Source organism: Canis aureus, chromosome 32 (genome assembly GCF_053574225.1).
Source record: "Canis aureus isolate CA01 chromosome 32, VMU_Caureus_v.1.0, whole genome shotgun sequence".
In the NCBI taxonomy this organism is placed as follows: Eukaryota; Metazoa; Chordata; class Mammalia; order Carnivora; family Canidae; genus Canis; species Canis aureus.
This window is the reverse complement of record NC_135642.1, coordinates 34,308,326-34,332,845: the sequence shown is the minus strand read 5'-3', so window position 1 is coordinate 34,332,845 and position 24,520 is coordinate 34,308,326. Positions and strand designations below refer to the sequence as shown.

The window sequence follows — 24,520 nt, the reverse complement described above, 5'->3', positions numbered from 1 at the left end:
TGGCTTCTTTCACTTAGCATGTTTTCAAGGTTCATCTGCGTTGTATTATATATCAGTATTTCATTACTTTTTATGGCTGATAGTATTCCTTGTTTATCCATTCATTATTGATGGACATTTGAATTGTTTCTGCTGTTATGAAAACCAGTTTGTGTGTGTACATGTTTTTACTTCTCTGGCATATGCTTAGGAATAGAATTGCTGGGTGAAATGGTAACTCATGTTTATTTAGCTTTTTTTTTCCTTAAGATTTTTATTTATTTGTTCATGAAAGACACAGAGTGAGACACAGAGGCAGAGACATAGGCAGAAGGAGAAGCAGGCTCCATGCAGGGAGCCCAATGTGGGTGGAATTCGATCCCAGATCCCGGGATCACGACCTGAACCGAAGACAAGTGTCCAACCACTGAGCCACCCAGGTGTTATTTAGCTTTTTAAGGAACTACCAAACTATTTACCACAGAGGCTGTGCCATTTGACAACTTGACTAGCAATGCTTAAGGGTTCTAATTTCCCCACACATTCTTTAACACTTTTTTGTTGTAACCATCATAGGGATGTTAAGTGGTATCTCATTGTGATTCTGATTTACATTTCCCAATGACTAAAGGTGTTAAGCATTTTTTCATGGACTTATTGGCCATTTGTATATCTTCTTTTGAGAAAAGACTTTAACTCCTTTATCCATTTTTAAATTAGGTTGTCTTTTGTTGTTGTTGAGTTATAAAAAGTTCTTTATATATTCTGAATACTAGACCTTTATCCAGACATATGATTTAATTAATTAATTAAATTTCAGAGTTTATTTATTTATTAATGATTTTATTTATTTATTCTTGAGAGAGACACACACACACACAGAGAGGCAGAGTCACAGGCAGGGGACTTGATCCCAGGACTTCAGGATAATACCCTGAGCCGAAGGCAAACACTCAACTTCTGAGCCACCCAAGTGTCCTTGACATATTACTTAAATATTTTCTCTCATTCTGTGGGTAGTTCTTTCCTTTTAAATACTGTATAGCAGAAGCCAACAAACTTACTTAGAAAGGCCAAGTATATATTTTAGGCTTTGTGGGCTCTTGTGATTTGTGTTGCAGCTATTCTCCTGTGCTGTTAAAATGAGACCTTGTAAATGAATGAGGATCGTTGTGAAGTGTAAAACTGTAAGCTCATGGACCTTGCTATATATATTCCCATCTCACAAGTATATTTGTCATGATTTTTATGTTCTCTTACAGTGCTTTTACTCTTGACTTTTTTGAAATAAAATACCAGGGACACCTGGATGGCTCAGTGGTTGAGTGCCTGCCTTTGGCCCAGGGTGTGATCCTGGAGTTCCAGGATTGAGTCCCACATCGGGCTCCTGCATGGAGCCTGCCTCTCTCTGCCTATGTCTCTGCCGCTCTCTCTCTCCTTGTCTCTCATAAATAAATAAAAATTAAAAGAAAAAAAAGAAAAGAAATAAAATACCATTTTTATAGGTAGCATTATGAATGCATCAGAAATCCTCAGAAATTGAAATAATATCTAAGGAATTTTTTTTCTCTTTAGAGAGCTGAGAGAGAGAGAGAGAGAGAGGGAGAATCTTAAGCAGGCTCCATGCTTAGCATGTCATGACCCTGAGATCATGACCCGAGGTGAAATCAAGAGTTGGATGCTTAACTAACTGAGCCACGCAGGCACTCCTATCTAAGATTTTTTGTTTTAAGATTCTATTTATTTATTCATGAGACACGCACACACACAGAGGCAGAAACACAGGCAGAGGGAGAAGCAGGCTCCATGCAGAGAGCCCAATGTGGGACCCGATTCCGAGACTCCAGGATCACAGCCCAGGCTGAAGGCAGGCACTAAACCACTGAGCCACCCAGGTGTCCCAAGAAATTTTTTATTATAGGGACTAATATATACTGTTCTTTAGTTTTCTCTGGCTTTTCTAAATAGTTTATTCAAACATGAATAGTCTCCCCACTTTTTAAGGTAGAACCTGTAGCTGTTTCTTATGCATATAATACTTTTTGAAGGCTTACTGTACTTAACATGTCTTGTACAATAGAAGTTAAACTTTCTGTTTGGTTTTGAGATTTTATGTTGGGCTCTGAAGAACTTTAATCAAATCTGAGAAGGTTTTTACTGAGGTAGTCTATCATTGGCATACTATACAAGCATGTTTACTGGGATTAGATTAGCATTCTGTATATAAAGAAATATACTTGTAATAATCATTTAAAGGAAAGTGGTTTAATTATCCCCTGATAATTTAACAAAATTAGATTTTGCCACTTGTCTTTAGGAGTAAAAAAATAAGTATTGCAGTGCTTGTAGTATTTTTTTTTTCTAAAATAGCATTTTTATAAATAAAATTGAATTTGGGTATATGTTGATATGTTTCATTGTGAAAATGGTATTGTGATATTCCAGTACAATGTAAGCAACTCTTCTACATAAGCAAAGAGGGATGTGATTTGTTGGTGTTGAGCCTCTTTCCCTTTGACCTAATTTCTTTAGAGAAATATTTTGTTCTTGTGTTCTCAGGCCAGATAGATAATCCTGTCATTCAGCTTGAACTAGATCAGAGGCTTCTCTCTGCCCTTTAATCCTTGCCTTGCTTACCATCAGTAACAGCCGTAAGGTGACGGTTCTTTATAAAGTTAAGGCATTGACTGTCTTTCCCATAGTTGGGGAATGCTGATAATGTGTTGAGGCTTGTGTGAATCAAAGGTGATTGGAATAGCTTGGTCTTTTTCTTTAGGTAGGCATTTGCAGGTGATCAGGACATAGAAAACATGGATGATCTCTCTTCTAGCTTAAAATTTGCTGCTAGAATTTATTCAGAATGTATTTTTGATTGATCTTGTGTTTAAGAATAGAGACATAAACATTAAATTGATTGAATTAATAGATTTATTTTTGAAATAAAATAATTTTCTTTTATTTTGAAAGAATTTTTTTAAGTTAGATTATTTTATGAAGATTTAGGTGTGCTTACTAGTACAGTTTTTTCTGGTAATCTTTGTTTTTTTTTAATATTTTATTTATTTATTCATGAGAGGCAGAGAGAGAGAGAGAGAGGCAGAGACACAGGCTCCGTGCAGGGAGCCCGACATGGGACTCAATCCCGGGTCTCCAGGATCACACCCTGGGCTGAAGGTGGTGCTAAACCGCTGAGCCACCGGGGCTGCCCTCTGGTAATCTTTGGATAGGTAGTTATAATATTCCCAAAGGAGAGAGATTCTCACTTTTGTTTTAAATTTTTTAAATTTAAATTCAATTTAATTAACATATAGTGTATTATTTGTTTCAGAGGTTGAATTCAGTGATTCATCAGTTGCATACAACACCCAGTGATCATTCCATCAAGTGTCCTCCTTAATGTCCATCACCCAGTTACCCCATCCTCCACCCCTTACCCCTCCAGTGCCCCCAATTTGTTTCCTATGGTTTAAAGTTTCTTATGGTTTGTCTCCATTTGGTCGTTTTATTTTTTCATCTCTTCCCCCATGATCCTCTGTTTTGTTTCTTAAATTCCCCATGAGTGAGATCATATGATAATTGTCTTTCTTTAGTCGACATATTTTGCTTGGCATAATATCCTCTAGATCTGTCAAGGTCATGCAAATGGCAAGATTTCGTTCTTTTTGATGGCTGAGTAATATTCCTTTGTGTGTGCGTTTGTATACCACATCTTCTTTATCCATTCAGCTGTTGACAAACATCTGGGCTCTTTACATGTTTGTAGACATTGCTGCTATAAACATTGCAGTGTATGTGCCTCTTTGGAGATTCTCATAGTTTTAAAGATTATTTTTCTTTGCTATTTTACCCATCTAGTTATATTACACAAAGGTAACACAAAAATGTATTATCCAGACCTACCAACATATAACTAATTCCTTTGTATCTTTTGCTCTGTATCTTTTTTATTTTTTTTTAAGATTTAATTTATTTATTCATGAGAGACACAACAGAGAGGCAGAGACACAGGCAGAGGGAGAAACAGGCTCCTTGCAGAGAGCCCAATGTGGGAACTTGATCCCAGAACTTTAGGACCACTCCCCGAGCCAAAGGCAGACGCCCAACCGCTGACTCACCCAGGCATCCCTCTTTTGCTCTGTATTTTAGTAATCTGTGTGAGATTGTCTTCTGTGATGCTTTATAAGGTCCCTGGTTACCATTAGTAGGGTTAGGCTTGGAGAAGATTAAGGTGTATGTCCGTATACCTACATCCTATAGCTAGCTGGGTTTTAGAAGAAGAGAGAAAAAAAGAAATCACCTTTGGTTTAACACAGGATATTTCATAGTTGATGCATTGGAATCAAGACACCCTTTTAACCCTCACTTTTATTTTTTAATTAAAAAAATTTTTTTGCCCTCACTTTTAATTGTTCCTGTGTTCTCAAAAGTTACATGATTATCTTTAAGTCAATATGAGTTGAGTGTTATTTTGTTAATTTCTTAGTGGTTTTCAGGTCAAAGAAAAAGGAATTAGTGGAGTTTTTATTTATTTATTTTTAAAAGATTTCATTTATTTATTCATGAGGACACAGAGAGAGCAGCAGAGACATAGGCAAAGGGAGAAGCAGACTCCTTGCAGGGAGCCCCATGTGGAGCTCGATCCCCAGACCGGGGATCACACCCTGAGCCAAAGGCAGATGCTCAACTGCTGAGCCACCCAGGCATCCCAAAGGTGATGTTTTAAAAATGCTCATAGCTTTAAAAAGAGCCTAAAGAAAAAATACATATTTTTCTTTCTCTGTATATATATATGTATGTGTGTGTGTGTGTGTGTGTATATATATATATACACACACACATACATATATGTATGTATATGTATTTTACATTTTTAGGGATTGAAATTTTGATTTCTCTCTTTCAGCTTCTGTGTATATTTGAATTTTTCATAAGAAAATGTTGGAAAAATAGAATAATTTACTTGTGCTTTACTTTTATTCCACAATTTTGTCATTCAAGTATTTCAGTAAAATAAATGAATAATATTTTCATAGTGGTTGTTTTTTAATGAATGGGAAATTGAAAGAACATCAGTCTTTTCTCTTAATGAAGTATATCACAAAATGAAAGAACCTAGTGGAAATGAACAAATTGTGTTTTACCGAACTCACCTATCTTTAGGTATAAATTTAAGTTGTTTGTTGTGGCTGGTGGAGTGAACTACAAGCCTACGTTTTTGTCGAGTACATAGTTTTCATTTACAGTGAGTCCTTAAGGTTAAACACTATTTAAATTATTATTTTCCACTGCTGACCTTTCTTTTCTTTTACAGCATCAACCCGTTTTGTGAAGTGTGAAAAATGTCATCATTTTTTTGTTGTGCTATCTGAAGCAGACTCAAAGAAAAGCATAATTAAAGAACCTGAATCAGCAGCAGAAGCTGTAAAATTGGCATTCCAACAGAAACCACCTCCTCCCCCCAAAAAGGTATAGGTCTTAGCTTAGTTCTTTAAGTACTTTATCTTGAAAACACTTCATTGTTCCCCTCTTCCAGTTTATATTGGATCTTAATACTATTACCTAAACAAGTATTAAAATTTTAATATGGACTACATCTAGCTAAATTCTTTTTGATATTTGATACTTGGAATTTAGGTATGGGGTCTATTGCTCCTTTCCTATGTCATGATTACTGCATTCAATAGCAATGAAATATAGTTGGATGATTATTAAAATAGTGTTAATACTAAATCTAAAATGATATCCATAAAATTGAGCGGCTATGGATTTATTTTTCTTAGTTTGGACCCCTAAATAACACCAGCTTGCAGTTTCTCCCATAAATTAAGTCTACTCTATGATAAAGCAGCCTCAGTCTAACATGGAAGCAAATGATTTTTTTCATAGCCAGTGTGCCAAGGCTATCTTGTATAGCACTATGGCTTTTCTGGTGTGGGCTCCCACCAGGAGTCTCAGGTTGTACTCCGCCATATGAAATATGGCAGAGTGTATCGCCTGCTCCGTTGGGTACTTGCATACTTAGATTATTTCTCATTCTCTGCCTCAGTGTAGCTTTTTTCTGCTGTGTTATGACACCAGTGCAGTTATCTCTACCTCCAAATGTGCTATGACAGATTTAATAATACATGGATATAATTCATGAGGAATCAATAAGATCTTTAAAAACCATGGTAAAATGCGTATGGTCAACAATTAAAGAATTTGTTGTGTAAAAACAAATAATGTAATGAAAAATACAACTATTGACCTTTTATCCTCCACTAATTTTGTAGACTTTAGACATCAGAGTTCAAAAATAGGCAACTTTATTTTTAGGAATTTGTATTAACAGTGAATTTCTATTTAGTAAAAGCCAGAATTTACCCCAGGTTCTAGGCTGTTCGCAATATCCAAGCCTCAAACAGAGCTTTAGTTTCTAACAGTAAAGTTTTTTGATCACCATCTAGATAAATGAGTAGCTTTAAAGTTAATGTCTGAGAAAAAAACTTTGTGAATATTCAAACATATAGATGCTGGTAATGGCTTTGATTATATAATACCTTTTTAAAAAGGTAATTTAAGAAAAAGGTAATTTATTTTTTTAAAGGTAATTTTATAATATGTTATCTTTGTAAAGAATATTATTCCTATGATTGAAAGAGGTATAGAAAGAATTTATTTTATTTTTTTTTTAAGAATTTATTTTAATGATGTACATTAATGGTGATATCTTTAGACCCATGGTGGCATATTATAGGTTTTCTAAGTGACGTTAATTAACTTTTAAAAATTAGGATTAGAATTAATGGCATTGTTTATAGAATAGAAAATGACAGAGCATTAGGAGAGTACAGTGATACTTTGTTAAGCTAAAGAACCAGTGAGTTGTGTTTTGTCCACTTAGGTTTGGAGCCTCTGAATCATTGCTACATAGGTATCATATCATTGGCATTTTGTTTTTGATGAGTCTTTGTTCAAATTTAAAACTGTAAGCAAATATGCTCAGTGTATAACTTCTTAATGTGTGTGTTTTTTAATGATTGCTCATAGTAAATTTTTCATAACTAATCATTTTTCAGATTTATAACTACCTCGACAAGTATGTTGTTGGCCAGTCATTTGCTAAGAAGGTGCTTTCGGTTGCTGTATACAATCATTATAAGAGAATATATAACAATATCCCAGCTAATCTGAGACAGCAAGCAGAGGTTGAGAAGCAGACATCATTAACACCTAGAGGTTAGTGTTTTGATAACTGATCAAAATAGAGGTTACTGTGCTTAGAAGTAATCTTTATTTGCAACTCCTTGCTCTTGTCCTGAAATGCTTTTAGCTTAGTACAGCGTCTTTCAAAGTACAGGCCTCTTCCCATTAGTGGATCATGAAATCATTTTGGTAGGTTAGGTTGCCAACAGCATTTTGTAAACAAAGTTAATAGATGTAAATAGAAAATACCAGAGTACATTAACTTGTAGTTATGTATTCCTTTCATAAAACTTTTGTTTTCAGTTATATGTGCATGCATTCAGAGTCAGAGAGTAAAATGTATTTCTTATCAAGGGTCTTAGTGAAAAATGTTTGAAAGTTACTGGAGTAGAGATTGAGACATCATCTTTGAATTATAGACTTGATCACAGCTAGTTCTCTATGACTGGATCATGTGCCTTGATCAGAGATAATGTGAAGATAGATGATAACTGTCATAGAACATATCTAGCATTCTTTCCTTTTTAGGCCCCAGCTACAGAGTGTAAGGTTAAGGGCAGATTTGTATAATTCCTATTAAAGATAGATTCTTAAAAAAAAAAAAGATAGATTCTAATATACCAAACACTATATAATCAATTTACTGTAGACAATAATGTGTATTTTATTGATAGAATGATATTATTTTTAAAAAATGGAATAAAATAAAATTTTTAAAGGTGTTTTTGTTTTTAATTGGCTAGGATGCCCTGATTTCTTACTTAGGCCTGTAATCTATCATTTTATATTCTTTTAGTCATCATTTTACAATTTGAGGGATAAAGTCCAAGTAGTACTGTCTAGTCATGAAGCAAAATAGATTTTTTTCTGGTTTCTTCAGTCAGCAAATCAATAGTTAAGCCATTCTAGACATTGGGAAAGCAAATGGTTATATGGTATTAATGGCATGAGGGGTTTAAACTTTTTTGAAGACTCAAATTAATACTACCTTTTTTAAAGTACCAACTTAGTATTTGACAAACATAAATGTTAGCAACTGGATGTCCATCATTAACATGTTTGGGTTTTTTTAATATGAGGTTTTTAAACCAATACAAAATGTTAATGAACACAGGCTTTACATATATTTGGAAGAGGGCAAAAAAGTAAGATATTCCTTCTTTGTTGCTCTAAGCTAAACAAATATATTTTTTTCACATAATTTTATCCTCTTTTCTTAGAGTTAGAAATAAGAAGACGGGAGGATGAGTACAGATTTACAAGTAAGTGACCTCTCCTCACATCTCCTCTGTAACCATTCTTCCTTTTGAGATTTACCTCATTGAAGTATGTCAGCAGTAGTAATGGTAGACATGTATTTATTTATGTATTACGAAGAAAGATATTGTATGTGAACATGTTTATGTATATGATACGTGATATATTTGGAACAGTTTTTCATAGCTAGTTTATTTAGTTTGTATATGTTACTTCAGATACTTGATTTTTCTGTTGCGATATTTCTTTTCTTTCTTTCTTTTTTTTTTTTTTTTAAGATTTTATTTATTCATGAGAGGCACAGAGAGAGGCAGAGACACAGGTGGAGGAAGAAGCAGGCTCCACGCAGGGAGCCCGACATGGGACTCGATCCTGAGTCTCCAGGATCAGGCCCTGGGCTGAAGGTGACGCTAAACTGCTGAGCCACCCGGGCTGCCCTCTGTTGTGATATTTCTTTTCTTTCTTTCTTTTTTTTTTTTTTAAGATTATTTATTTATTTATTCATGAGAGACACAGAGAGAGAGAGGCAGAGACACAGGCAGAGGGAGAAGCAAGCTCCATGCAGGGAGCCTGACGTGGGACTTGATCCCAGGTCTCCAGGATCACACCCCAGGCTGCAGGCAGCACTAAACTGCTGTGCCACCAGGGCTGCCCTGTTGTGATATTTCTTAAAGCTCAATATAGAGAAATAAAATATATAGTTTTTCTCTATAAATATAGACCTTGTGCATGCTAACAGGAATTATATTTTTAAAAATTTGTAGCTTGCTGTTTTATATCCTTTTCTCCCCATACAATTGGAATTGCACTGCTTATATGTGACAGAAATTTTGGGGGAGGCAGATTATCTTCCAGCTTCCCTTTGCCAGACACACTTTATTTTTTATTTCTTTGATGTTTATGAAACTTGGTATAATCTTGCAAATTATGAATAAGCCCCCAACTCACTGTTTCCAGCCCTGGATGGCCCCTGTAAGCATCAGATGGTCTGATGGAGGGTGTGGAAGTACCTGATATTCCAAGAACTGTGACCATTCTGATGTTTTGCACCCATTCCTTTGGAGGTGGATATGTAGTTGCTGCAGAGATGGTAAAAGGTTCATAAAAAGATTCAAATGGCCTTTTGTTTCAGTAATTAAAATAACAAAAGAACAAATAATAAACCATTCTAAATACTTTTCACTTTTAAGTTTGGTACTTCTACATTTGCCTTTGAACCAAGATATATTTTTTTAAAAAATTATTTACTTATTTATTTAGAGAGAGAGCACAAATGACCAGAGTAGCTGGGAGAAGGAGAAAAAAGCTCAAGCAGGCTCCACACCTAGCATGGAGCTCAAGGGAGGGCTCGATCTCATGACTCTGAGATCATGACCTGAGCCAAAATCAAGAGTTGGACACTTACTTGACTGAGCCACCCAGCTGCCCCTAAACCAAGATATATTATATACCTACTATTTGAAGTATACTATATATGCAGGATGGGCCAAGAGAATTAGTTTATCAACTCTGACATGAGATCTATTACATGTAATAAAATTGTATTATTTCTAGTTACTTAAATTGTATGCAAATAATGATTATATCACATATGGTAAGATTAAATACAGTGCAGTAGAATTAGGTTATATATAAGAATGTGAGCTCTAAATAATAAACTTTAAGTCCATGTATAATTTGCTTTCTGATCCAAAGATATAATCAAATATGCTATTAATACTATATTCATAAATTTGGACAGAAAGCTAGTGAAACTATGAATTAGTAAAGGAAAGTCTATAGTGAATGTTTTGAAAGTAATGCATGTAGTGATTTAATGTAACTTAAATGTTAACAAGTAACACTAGGAACTTGGGTAAAAGCAATTTGTGATTATATATATATATTGATTGACTTAGAAAGTAATATTTTGAAAGCTTAAATAGAATTTATTTTCATGTATAGTTTCATCTTGTCCTACCTATAGTTTTAGTTTCTAAAGTTAGGGCATTAAGCCAAAATGATACATAATCAAAATATTCTTTAAAGTTGCTTTTGGAAAACACATGTCAGAGATCAACATAGTACTCTCAGGAAGACTGATGGTTTTTTTTTCCCATCACTGGAATATGTTTTTCTTCAGTTGAGCATGAGATGAAACAGTTGGCTTAATTACATTTGGGCTATGATGTAGAAATACTTAAACATTAGGAAAATGGCAAAACTGACAGCAAATTCTTTTATAACATTTATAAAACTTTGCCAGGCACAGTTCTAAGTGTTTTATATATTTTAGCTGGTTTAATCTTCCTAAAACTTGTGAGACTGAAACTATTATTTTCACCCCCATTTTATAGATAACATAACTAAAGTGCAGGAGTGCCTGGGTGGCTTAGTCAGTTGAGCACCTGCCTTTGGTTTAGGTCATGATCGCAGAGTCCTGGGATCGGGTCCCATATCTGGCCAGGGAGCCTGCTTCTCCTCTCCCTCTCCTGCCACTCCCCCTGCTTGTGCTATCTTTCTGTCAAACAAACAAACAAATAAAATAAAATAAAATAAAATCTTTAAAAAAAAAAAACTGAAGTGCAGAAATTTTAAGTAATTTTTCCAGGACCACATGGTGAATGAGCTCCATGCAACTAACCATACACTAGGTCTGCTCAATCTCAGAGAGATTATAGAGATTATAGAGAGCTGCTCATGCATTGAGAGAGATGCAGAAACTAACTGAAAGGACAGGAGAGTGATCTCAAGTTTACTTTGGAGCATATTTTTATGAAATGGAGTGACAAACATCATGTACTATTTAAATTATTCCTCTTTTTAAAATTTAAATTAAATCAGGGCACCTGAGTGGCTCATTTGGTTAAGTATCTGCCTTTGGCTCAGGTCAACATCTCAGGGTCATAAGATCTCAGAGTTTTGGGATTGAGCCCCTTGTTGGGCTCCCTGCTCAGCAGGTAGTGTTTCTCTCTTTCCCTCTGCTCCCCTCCCCCACTTGTGCACACTTTTCTCTCTCAAATAAATAAAATCTTGAAAAAAAAACTTTTAACTTAAATATCATGTGTTAAGTACATTTATTCTGTGACTCCACTATAGTTCATATGAACAGACTCCTTGCTGAGTACAAAGCTCCATGACTGGCTAAATCTCACAACTGCGAGATCATGGCATGAGCTGAAACTAAGAGTCAGGCGACTTATCGACCGAGCCACCCAGGCCCCTACAGTGCCTTTTTTTTTTTTTTTTAACAATGCCTATTTTTTTTTTTTAAAGATTTATTTATTTATTCATTCAGAGAGAGCGAGAGAGAGGCAGAGACACAGGCAGAGGGAGAAGCAGGCTCCATGCAGGAAGCCCGATGCGGGACTCGATCCCGGGTCTCCAGGATCACACCCCGGGCTGCAGGCGGCGCTAAACCGCTGCACCACCAGGGCTGCCCAACAATGCCTATTTTTGATGACTAGAATAACCATTTACTTTAACCATGACCTTAAGATATTTTGAAAGTGCCAGCCAGATGGACTAAGACCATAATAATAGTTATATCTGCTTAACATCTATCTATTGGTTTGATTAAGATAGTAGAACATTAGGAAGTAGTGATATTCAAAAAAAAAAAAAAAAAAAGGAAGTAGTGATATTCTTTTTTTTTTTTTTTTTTAAGATTTAGAGTGTGCACATGCATGTATGTGAATAGGGGGAGGGGTAGAGGGAAAGAGAATCCTCAAGCAGACTCCCGGGTGAGTGCAGAGCTAGATGTGGAGCGATCCCAGGACCCTAAGATGATGACCTGATCCGAAATCAAGAGTTGGCTGCTTAACTGATTGAGCTACTCAGGTGCCCCAAAAGTACTGCTATTCTTAACCCACTCATTAGAAACAACCTAAAAATAAATCTAGAAAGCCTAAACAAGTAGGATATGAACATAAATACATTGCTCTTGAGAACCAAGAGCAATGTGGATATTTATAAATCTTGATAATTGAAAAAGACTGTTGGAATTCTTTCCTTCATCTAAGAGGGTAAGAACAAAGTTTGGCTTTTAGGCAACCAGTTGACAATCTGATAGTTCACCAGCAGTATCATTCCCATTTAGCTAAGTATTGTGTCTAAATATTGAGAGCCTATAAAATCAAAAATTCAGATAGAGCCAAGGAGTCTTACCATATTTGTTTTCTCAGACTCACAAAATAATTTTTAGATGTGAAAAGAGACTGTAGAAGTCATATGTATTGATATTTTCACTTAATAGTTAAGGAAGCAGACCCCGTAAAGTTAAATGATTCACCATGGACCTATAAGTACACAGTGACAGAGAAAGACTAGAACCCAAGTTCCTCATTTCTCTGTTTTAGTCACTGTGTTCAGTGTGTTCAATGTTTTTCCCTTTATAGTCCTGCTTCATTTGTACTGAAAAAAATCTATATACATTTGTCTGTCTTTTAAAGTGCCTCCAAATCAATTGCATTTTATTCTTATACCTTCTAACCATGTATTTGAAATTGATAGGACAGGTATTATTTGCATTTATAGGTTAAAAAACAGAAACACAAAGTTTATATGACTTGCCCAATATCATACTGCTACTTAGACATAATAAAAAGACCAAAGTTTTGTGACCTCTAGCACTCTTCTTTTCCTTATACTGCCTTCTCATAAGTGAAATAGGCATTCCTCATGCAGATTTACATAAATAAGGAGGGTGAAAAGAATCCATTTACTTTGCTTGAGGTTCCCTGAATAATCGTTGTATGTTGTACATTTATTACTAGACAATTTGAGGTTTTTTTCCTTTTTAGGTAAGACAATGTCAAAATATTTAAGTTTTTCTAAATATGTGATTGGTCTTAGATTTAGGGTTCTATTAGGAATTTTTTCAAGTAAAATCAAATGACACTCTAATAATTTCTTTGGCATTCTTTCAGAATTGCTTCAGATTGCCGGAATCAGTCCACATGGTAATGCTTTAGGAGCATCAATGCAGCAACAGGTAAACCAACAAATGCCTCAGGAAAAACGAGGAGGTGAAGTATTGGATTCTTCCCATGATGACATAAAACTTGAAAAGAGTAATATTTTGCTGCTTGGACCAACTGGGTCAGGTAAATAACTTCCTGAAAAAAATACTCATTAAAAAAATAGAATATAAGTGATTCTGTAACCTGTGTCTTAAATTAGGGGATTCTGGGTCTTGAGAAGAAAATCTAAGGCCAATTTTAGGGATACATTATTAGTATTTCTATATAGACTTCAAGCTGAATTTGAGGAATTGATACTGCCCTTTAAGCCAATCCCTTATGTCTTTTTTGTTTGTTTGTTTTAATTTAATATTTATTATTTACTTATTTATTTTAGAGAGAAAATGTGTGTATGCACATGAGTGGGGGAAGGAACAAAGGGAGAGGGAGAGATTCCTCAAGCAGACTCCCCACTGAGTGCAGGACCTGACTTGGTCTTGATCTAGATCCTGGGGCCCTGAGATCCTGACCCAAGCCAAAATCAAGAGTCAGAAGCCCAACTGACTGAGCCACCCAGGTGCCACCAATCCCTAACATCTTAATGGGAATAATAAAAATAACATAGCATCTAAATAATAGTAAAGATGTACAAGTAATTTTTTATTATCTACTATTCGGATTTAGTTTAACATTTTTGTAGAGGAATTGTATATCAACATCTTTTTAGTAAACTTTTAGTTGCTGTTTATATTTGTAGGTAAAACTCTGCTGGCACAAACTCTAGCTAAATGCCTTGATGTCCCTTTTGCTATCTGTGACTGTACAACTTTGACTCAGGCTGGATATGTAGGTGAAGATATTGAATCTGTGATTGCCAAACTGCTTCAAGATGCCAATTATAATGTAGAAAAAGCACAACAAGGTATGTTTTCAGTATAGCTTATCTTTCCCCAGATGTAGTCTATTGGGGAAGCAGTCTAATATTAAGAAATACTATAATTCTTGTTTTGAGTCAAAGAGTAAAATTCTGTAATTGTATAATGATAGCTATGTTAAACATTTTCCAGCATACTAAAGGGCCACAAAGTTTGCTTTGTCTTCTTGTCATAAGATGTCAACTAGGGTGAAAACAGGCCAAATTACTATTCCATTGGATTCTTATGCTAACATTGTTTTTCCTGTTCTGACTCTCCTCTAGACTCCTAACCCTGGGGTAGGGTGGAAGAGGGGGCAAGGACAAGGGTAGGAGAGAACAAGATGAATCTAGAAACACATTCACGTATTGACCTACAAGATGTCATAGATTCTGCATTTCACCTTTCCCCATCTATCATATGTTCTTGTTTATGAAAAGCTTGACAGCCTGTCCAAATCCTTGATAAGAGTATAAATGGGAAAGAGCAAACATTTGCTAGTACCAGCACTGCATATATTTCCTACTTCCCCACTATACTTCTGTCTTAGCTTCCTAGAGTAAAGAACCTGAAAACATTAGTAGAGTAGATAATTAATATCAGAATTCGTTATTATACCCAAATGATTACTCTAAAAAATGAATTATAAAACATTTACACAAAATGTTGACTGAGAGAGTATATTTTATGAAATTAAACTTGTATATGTTAAGTGTGAAAGATTAAATAACCTTGCTCTCTAGCTACCTAGTCTTTTAAAACTGAGGTTATCTGTGTATATCTTTTTCATATTATAAATAGAATCCTCCTTAAATTATAGGAATTGTCTTTCTGGATGAAGTAGATAAGATTGGCAGTGTGCCAGGCATTCATCAGTTACGGGATGTAGGTGGAGAAGGCGTTCAGCAAGTAAGCAGTTGAATATTTTGTTCAAGCCCACTAAAAGGAAGGGAATACATCAACCTCCCAAATATTGTACGTTTGGTTTCACATTCAATTAGATTCTGTTTTGTTTATTTCTCCCACCCCAAACTCCACATACCATTTTTAAATAGTTCAGACCCTAAGAAAAAGCTGTTGGTGATTTTAAGTACCAAAATACTTTTCTTACGAAATTAAAAATAGTTGAAAGATTAGAAAAAATGAAATTTGATTTTTTTGTTGATTTTATTCTTTAGAGGCTCAGTTAAACATTTCTAGAAGACTCTTGAGAGTTCTGGTTCTAACTAGACATAAATGAAGTATGTACAAGTACCTTATTCTTTTCACTTAGACAATCAGATAAAATTGTGTTTCCTCTATGTAGAGTCATAATTGAAGGCTTAATGATCTATTGGCCAGCTTTTTATTGGTAACTAATTATGATATAAACTACAGGGTAAGGAAAATTGCTTTCATTTTCATTTTGACCAAGACATAGAGACGTCACACTTATTAAATGTGCTGGATAATTTTTATAAAAGCATCTCAAAAAAATAAAATGAAATAAAAGCATCTCAAAATATAGGTAGTCTCAAAGTTTAACACTAGAAATAGAATAGAATTTTAATTTATATGAAAGACAAATTAACTATATTCAAATTTTGAATGTTCCCACTGTGGTTGGCAACCATCTTACAGAGTCATAATTCTGATAGAATTATGTCTTTACCATCAAAAGCAGCCTTTTAGGTTGACTTTCCTGAGTGTATCAGGAGTCTATTCCAAATAAATTTACAAATTATTTATGTAATAGTACTTTAGATTTTCATGTTAGTTGTAGAAATGTGGGAGTTTTCTTTAATTATGCTCATTTACCATAACCACATATTATTTTCCCCTTTGAATCCCATTATCTAAAGTGTAATAAATAATACACTTATACAATGATGCTATAAATCATTTGTTCTTTATTTAGGGGTTATTAAAACTACTAGAAGGCACGATAGTTAATGTTCCAGAAAAGAATTCCCGCAAGTTACGTGGAGAAACAGTACAAGTTGATACAACAAACATCCTGTTTGTTGCATCTGGTGCTTTCAATGGCTTAGACAGAATCATCAGCAGGAGGAAAAATGAAAAGGTGAGTTTTTCTGAAGGGTAATAGGGTAGAGCACATTTGAAGTTATAGAGGATGGTTAGTCATTTTTTTTTAAGATTTTATTTATATATTCATGAGAGAGACAGAGAGAGAGAGAGGCAGAGACACAGGCAGAGGGAGAAGCAGGCACCATGCAGAGAGTCTGACGTGGGATTCGATCCCAGGTCTCCAGGATCATGCCCTGGGCTGCAGGCAGCGCTAAACCGCTGCACCACCAGGGCTGCCCAGGGTTAGTCAGTTTCTATTTTCATGCCTGTTGACAGCCAGTTGTGGATTTTTAAAGAGTTAGGTTTCCTTAGAGCATACCAGAAATATATTCCTAGTTATATTTTTATTTTTTATTTTTTTATTTTTTATTTTTTTAAATTTTTATTTATTTATGATAGTCACAGAGAGAGAGAGAGGCAGAGACACAGGCAGAGGGAGCAGCAGGCTCCATGCACCGGGAGCCCGATGTGGGATTCGATCCCGGGTCTCCAGGATCGCGCCCTGGGCCAAAGGCAGGCGCCAAACCGCTGCGCCACCCAGGGATCCCCTAGTTATATTTTTAATTTCAGAGTAATAAATTGGAAGATTTCTAAAGGTACCTATTTATGCATTTTATTATTAAAAAAAATTTAAGTACATTTAAAAAGACATTTTTGAAGTGTAACTTGATTATTTCAATTTTATTTTATTTTATTTTTTAATATTTATTTATTATTTATGATAGACAGAGAGAGAGAGGCAGAGACATAGGAGGAGGGAGAAGCAGGCTCAATGCCAGGAGCCTGACGTGGGACTTGATCCCGGGACTCTAGGATCGCGCCCTGGGCCAAAGGCAGGCACTAAACCACTGAGCCACCCAGGGATCCCCCTCAATTTTATATTTTTATCTGAGGAGTTCTTTTGTTATTTGAAGTATCTACATCACATCAGTAAAATTTCCATTTATGCCTTTTGTCGAGTTCACTGGAGACCAATAAATAAATAGTTTGTCTCCATTGCCTCCACCCAAGAGTCTTATCATAGATTACCTCCGACATTCACAAAACAAGGGAACCACTTTGGGGATTGGGGGAAGGGTTGTTATCCCACCTAGTTTTATAGATGTTTTCTTAAACATTTTTTTTTTTTTTTTTTTTAAGATTTTATTCATGAGAGACACAGAGAGGCAAAGACGTAGGCAGAGGGAGAAGCAGGCTTCCCTGCAGGGAGTCTGATGTGGGACTCGATCCCAGGATCCCAGGATCATGACCTGAGTCAAAGGCAGATGCTCAACCACTGAGCCATCCAGGCGCTCCTAAACATTCTTGATTTTAACTTAAATAGCCTTGATTTTAACTGGAATTTATTTCTTCATATCTGCAAAGTACTTGTCCAGTACCTATTTGTTGATTGATTATAATAAAATGTAATGTCAGCATAGCATCAGGAAGCCCAAAACATACCAGTATTTATAACATAATATTCTACCTAAATGCATATTTCATAAATCAACTCTGCTACAATTGTTTGCTTTAAGTCTCCTTGGTTTTGCACCCACTAGTTTAAATAGTTTATTAGCAGTAAAAAAACAATACTGCTAATGGGATGGTTGCCTATGATAGTTCCTTTGCATAGCCTAGATGAGAAAACACTCTTGTATGAGCCACATAATGCTGTTATTCCTTAGTACCCGACATTACTCAGCATGGATTAGGTTAGATTTTAATTTTTCATATTAGCTAATTTGTTATTCTTACTTTTGAAATTCTGCATAAATTAGCCTAACAAATTAGAAAGAAGAAATTATTTCTTTGTGTGAGAGAGAGAGAGAGAGAAAGGGAGGGAGGGAGGGAGATAACTTTATATTTAAAATTCCGGGAGCACCTGGCTGGCAACTTTTGATCTTGGGATCATGAGTTTAAGACCCACATTGGGAGTAAGAGTTTACTTAAGTTTTGTAACCAAAGACAAAGACCATGTTCTGATACTTATAATTAGTACTTTGAAAAATAATTTGAAGCTAGTAGAAAAGGACAGTTAAAAGTAATGTCAAGAAAGAGATCAGAAGGGATCCCTGGGTGGTGCAGCGGTTTGGCGCCTGCCTTTGGCCCAGGGCGCGATCCTGGAGACCCGGGATCGAATCCCACGTTGGGCTCCCAGTGCATGGAGCCTGCTTCTCCCTCTGCCTATGTCTCTGCCTCTCTCTCTCTCTCTGTGTGTGTGTGACTATCATAAATAAAATAAAAATTAAAAAAAAAGAGATCAGAAACATGTAGAAAGAAGGTTTAGTCCTAGGTCATTTGAACTTCTTAAAGAAAAGTAGGGAGAAGAAAAAAAAATAGAAAAAAAAAAAGGGAAAAAAAAAAACGAAAAGTAGGGAGAAATCAGGGCTCCAATCAAGTAGGGCTCCAGTTCTCATTACCTGAAAGAGGAAGTATATGAGGTCTTCAGGAGAGACACAAGTTAAAAAAGAGTTTGTCATATACATCTTTATGGAAAAGAGACAGAGATGTAAGAAAGTCTTCAGTAGTAATTTTATAGAAGATTAAATACATTAATGTGGCTATTGTTTTTATCAGCCCTTGTTGGAAAGCCAGGGGTACAATATTAAATAATACACCTGTGTAGTAACTTACGAGACTGCTTGTTCTCCTAATAAGTACTCTTGCCTTCCCTGGTGCTCTCCCTTACCCAATCCAGTTGGCAAATCTGTGTTCATCTTTTAAGACTCAGTGAAACTTTCTTGATGACCCCCTACCGTCCATCCCTCCCCAGTATGTGCCTCTTTCTCTCCTTTCTGCTGCTACGGTTTCCTGGATAGTTGTCTTTCATTGTACCTGTGATACTCTAATTCCTTTGTGGGTTCTCACTCTAAATAAACCCTTTTAGGGTAATGGCGATCTTCAGATTTGTGTTTGCAGTGTTTTATAATAATGCTTTGTAAATATAAATTTATATAATTTATATAAATTACATTAAATAAATATATATTTTTTACTATATATGCTTATATGTATAATAAATGCTTACTAATGTTTAAAATACTGAATGGAAAGTATTTTTCTTTCTGATATACTGTTCACGTATACTGCTTAGAGAATCAGAGGAATGAATTTTTAACTTAGGCTATTTTCTCAAATACCATGAACTTCTTTCTCTTTTGGACAAAAGCTGTATGACTTATCAAAATTAAACTTTCTGACAATTGCCTGGAGTATAATTCTTTTATATTGAGTGAACCAAGACCCATACACCTTAGATACTCCGCACCCCCCCCCTTTTTTTTAAACAATGGATGCAGGGTTTTGTTGTATTTTTTTTTTAAGATTTTATTTTATTAAGTAATCTCTACATCCAGTGAGGGGCTCTTATTCACAAACCCAAGATCTAGAGTCATATGCTCTACAAAGTTAGCATTCTCATTTGATATCATTCTTATATGTTTTTTATAGAATCAGAATTATTCTAACTTACAGGTTGATGTGTACAACCTCAAATCATGATTTTTTTTTAAATTTTTATTTATTTATGATAGTCACACAGAGAGAGAGAGAGAGAGGCAGAGACACAGGCAGAGGGAGAAGCAGGCTCCATGCACCGGGAGCCCGACGTGGGATTCGATCCCGGGTCTCCAGGATCGCGCCCTGGGCCAAAGGCAGGCGCCAAACCGCTGCGCCACCCAGGGATCCCTCAAATCATGATTTTTAATAGAATGCTTAGCAGTGACTTAAGATATTTGTGTGTAAAAAAAAAAAGAAAAGAAAAAAGATATTTGTGTGTAATTTCCTTATAAGGCTCCTTGTTCTATAGACACTAGTACTATTTACAATGTTACAAAATTAATTATGGTTACAAAATAATTATTGTCTCCATTTTTACAGTTCATAACACATTTTAGAAACCACACTAGTGTAGAAGTCTCAGAAAAACCCTGCACCATCATTATCTGAGTTCTAAGGTACCTCCCTTCATAGTTTTTACCTATCTACTTTTACTAGAATTAATTCTTTGAGAGTTAGTTACTAAACGATGATTTAGTTCTCCATTCTAAAGGCAGATATGCCTGAGTTCGAGTCCTGACTTCACTGCTTACAAGGAGAACTTTGTCAAGGTACTTAACCTTTCAAAGCTCATTTTCTTCATTTGTAAAATGTGAATGATAACAGAACTTTCATCTATTGCAAAGGTTACGTGAGATACATATTTAAAGTACTACTTCAATGCAACATCATTTTATTTACATCTGTCTTTTCTTGGTAGTATCTTGGATTTGGAACACCGTCTAATCTGGGAAAAGGCAGAAGGGCTGCCGCTGCTGCAGACCTTGCCAATCGAAGTGGAGAATCAAATACTCACCAAGACATTGAAGAAAAAGATCGATTATTACGTCATGTAGAAGCAAGAGATCTCATTGAATTTGGCATGATTCCTGAGTTTGTGGGACGGTTGCCTGTGGTAGTTCCTTTGCATAGCCTAGATGAGAAAACGCTTGTACAAATACTAACTGAGCCACGTAATGCTGTTATTCCTCAGTACCAGGCCTTATTCAGCATGGATAAGGTTAGATTTTTTTTTCCTAGTTAATTTATAGATTTTTGCTATTGAAACTCTGCATAAATTATTTTAACAAAAAGTAAAAGCAATCCTGCTTATCTGGAATACCAGCCTATTCCTTACTAAATCCAGATTTAGGCATCAGGGAAGGCACATTGTGTTGTATTAGACATTTAGGAGTTGGCTTTGTTGTTTTCCTAATTATAAATTGTCACTGAGGTTGAAGCCCAAGGATATATTGAGAGAGAAATTATGCCAGCAGCCTAGTCCCAACCCCTCGGGTCAGACACACAGGATTGTTCTTTCAGCCTTAAAATTCTAAATGCTTTTGTTGCAACATACTGTGTGTACTTTCATTTACTTTTGTCTAAAGTTCTATCACCTTCCACATCTATATTTCTGTAGCCAGACATTCAATCCCACAAGCCCACACATCTGATCATATAGCATATGTTTTGGGTTTTATGAACTTAGTGTCTCTAAATATTAGTTTCCTTCTCTTCATTCCATTGCCTCTACCTCACGTCAATCTCCTTTATCATTCTTTACCTTGGCCCATGCATTTGGCTCCTAAAAGGTCTCCCTGTCTCAAGTCTTTTTCTGACCACTACCACCATTATATTCCATTTTACTTCCAGAATGGATCATTTATATTATTAAACATAGTGCCCAGCAAATAGATAGTAAGTTCTTAATAAATATGTAGTGAAGGAATAAACACAAAGCTAGTTCTTTTACTCCTCTCCTTAAATCCTTCAGTGGTCCCCTTGCTTTGTTTAATGCCCCCACATTGGTGCTCCCTTAGGGCACCACATGCATACACTGCTGTAAATGCTAATTTGCTGATTTGTCACCACCTAGTAGACTTAAGTTCCTTGAGGGCGAAGATGGTAATTCCTCATTCCATCAGTAGTATGTATACACATAGGGGCCAAATAAATGTTGAATAAAGTCCTAGAAAGTCCATATTAATCTAGAAAACCTCTTCAAGGACTAATGACAAACTTGTGATTCAAAATACTGTTATCCCTTAAAAAAATATTGTTATCTTCTCATAGACTAATTGACAGAAACAAGTGGTTAAAGGCAAGGCTGTAAAGTACCATGAGAGATAATTACCTTAAATTCTACATTTTCTAGAAGTAGAAATTAATAACCAAAATTACCTTAATACCAAGATCTTGTGAAGTCTGATGTTCCAAAGTATTTTGGTGGCTTTTTTTTTTGGTATGTTAAAAATCTTGTGATTTTTTAAAATTTGTGGTAATTTAGAGAGAGTTGTCTAAAGTTTTGCCTTTGTTCTTTAGGATAAGAGGTTAGTAACACTCTTTAAAATGAATAATGAGTGTTTTCTAGGAAGAAAGTGATGGTCAAAAAATGCTTTTAGTCTGAAAGGGAATAAGGTCAGTCAAGATGGAAAGATTCTGACTCCATGTTTCTAAGTATTAGTGAATCAGTGTACTTAATCTGCTTGAATTTATTTGTCTGTAAAGTTAGGGCATTAGTCCCTTTTTGTTCTACAAAGACTAGAGATGATGGTAGATAGTTAATACATCAAAGGCTGTATGGTTATATTAGGAAAATATAATCAAGTATTATCTAAGTTCTCATTTCTTTTTATATGTTTGTAGTGTGAACTGAATGTTACTGAGGATGCTTTGAAAGCTATAGCCAGATTGGCACTAGAACGAAAAACAGGTGCACGAGGTCTTCGGTCCATAATGGTAAGTTGGTGTTATTATACAAAAACTAGATTATTTTCTTGGTCTCAATTTTGCAAATATTAAGCCTCCGTGTTATTTCTTTGGACATATATCCAGAGAATTGGCCTGATATTGTTTCTTGTGATTTTTTTTGTTTTGGTCTCAGTAGATTATATTTTTATTATAAAAAAGGAACTCTAAAGTGTTTGCAACAGGGGCATCTGGGTGGCTCAGTTAAGTGTCTGACTTAATTTCAGCTCAGGTCATGATCTCAGGTTGCCTACTTAAGATCTTCTCTTTCCTGGATGCCTGGGTGGCTCAGCAGTTTAGGGCCTTGCCTTTGGCCCAGGGCGTGATCCTGGAGTCCCAGGATTAAGTCCCACATCGGGCTCCCTGCATGAACCTGCTTCTCCCTCTTCCTTTGTCTCTGCCTCTCTCTCTCTCTGTGTGTGTGTCTCATGAATAAATAAATTAATTTTTTTTTTTAAAAAAATGGTCATAATACCATTAATGAAATAGAGAAAATCAGGATTCTGGGAAGGAGAATTTAGAAAATTTTACTCAGGCCTTTTATTTTTATTTTATTTTTTATTTTATTTAATTTTTACTCAGGCCTTTTAACTAACATCCCCAGAGCACCTGCTGAGACCCATTGAAATCCTCATTCTTGTCTGTTTGAAATTAGGTGGCAGATACCAAGATATTTTACTCTTAAATTCATTATGATAATGAACTATTCTTTTTTCCTTTCTCTTTCTCTCTCTCTCTCTTTCTTTCTTTCTGAGAGAGCGTGAGCAGAGAAGGGGAGAGGCAGAAGGAGAGGGAAAGAGAATCTTAATTAAACAGGCTCCATGCCCAGCGCACAGCCTGACTGACTCAGGGCTTGATCTCACCACCCTGAGATCATGACCTGAGCTGAAATCAAGAGTCAGACACTTGATCATCTGAGCCACCCAGGCACCCTGTGAACTCAATATTTTTTACTCCATTACAAATTCTAGAGACTCAGTCTATTTTCTGCCATCACCCACTTTTTTCTTTATAGTGTGCTCTCTTCCCTACTTTCCTGCTCTGGCTGTACAGTGGGTTACTGTTTTCCTGTCTACTCCCAAAGCAAGCACATGTTCCTATTCTCTTTTAAGGATTTCAGTTTTAGTTATTACTTCTCTTATCTCAGTAACACTTTTTGATTGGAACTACACATTTATCACAGACAGTTTGAAATTATATTCTCTAATGAAGTCCTGGACTTCAGGTGTTACTGATTAAGAACAGATTTATAAGAATGCAAACTAGAAGAGTATGTGATATAGTTAACATTTTTGAAGAAATTTTATGTACTCAACCAGTATTTTCCTTAAGATCTACTGTAGCCCCGTTGAAACACACACTTATTTGAAGTCATAGTTCAAATTAAAGAATTTGGTAGAGATGGTTTAGGATTAAATCATTATCAAAGTAAAGAATACCAATTGACCTCTTTGGTAATAGAATATGTAAAGAATTCTGAGTAACACCTGAATCCAAAAGGATAGTCTTATTATATGTGCATGGTGATCTAAGAAGGCAGAACTACAGAGAAAATAGCTTTCTCTCTGAATTTAGTTAACAGCTGCTTTAATATGAAAAATATGAAAGCTTTTTATATTGATTTTTTTCAACATTCAATTCCTGTACAAATTAGGGATTCAGTAATACTTGTTGAGTTAATGAATTTGATTGGTGGCCTATAGAACCTAAGTATTTTGTATGTAATCTGAGTTTTCCTTGTAATTCATTACTTTATATCTCTTTAGGAAAAGCTGTTACTAGAACCAATGTTCGAAGTTCCTAATTCTGATATTGTATGTGTGGAGGTTGACAAAGAAGTAGTAGAAGGGAAAAAGGAGCCAGGATATATCCGGTAAAGTATATTATAAAGCTTGAACAAATCTAAAACTT

At 35.4% G+C, this 24,520-nt stretch overlaps 1 protein-coding gene across 1 annotated transcript in view; it reads left to right on the top strand.

Moving 5' to 3' along the window:
- Positions 1-24,520, top strand: part of CLPX (caseinolytic mitochondrial matrix peptidase chaperone subunit X) — a 43,757-nt gene that overhangs the window by 16,059 nt on the left and 3,178 nt on the right. Inside the window, exons 4-13 of the mRNA XM_077881502.1 lie at positions 5,291-5,445; positions 7,038-7,197; positions 8,385-8,426; positions 13,329-13,505; positions 14,119-14,283; positions 15,096-15,184; positions 16,173-16,337; positions 20,583-20,882; positions 22,508-22,600; positions 24,376-24,482. Coding sequence (XP_077737628.1) covers positions 5,291-5,445; positions 7,038-7,197; positions 8,385-8,426; positions 13,329-13,505; positions 14,119-14,283; positions 15,096-15,184; positions 16,173-16,337; positions 20,583-20,882; positions 22,508-22,600; positions 24,376-24,482 — 1,453 coding nt within the window. The remainder of the gene's footprint in view (positions 1-5,290; positions 5,446-7,037; positions 7,198-8,384; positions 8,427-13,328; positions 13,506-14,118; positions 14,284-15,095; positions 15,185-16,172; positions 16,338-20,582; positions 20,883-22,507; positions 22,601-24,375; positions 24,483-24,520) is intronic.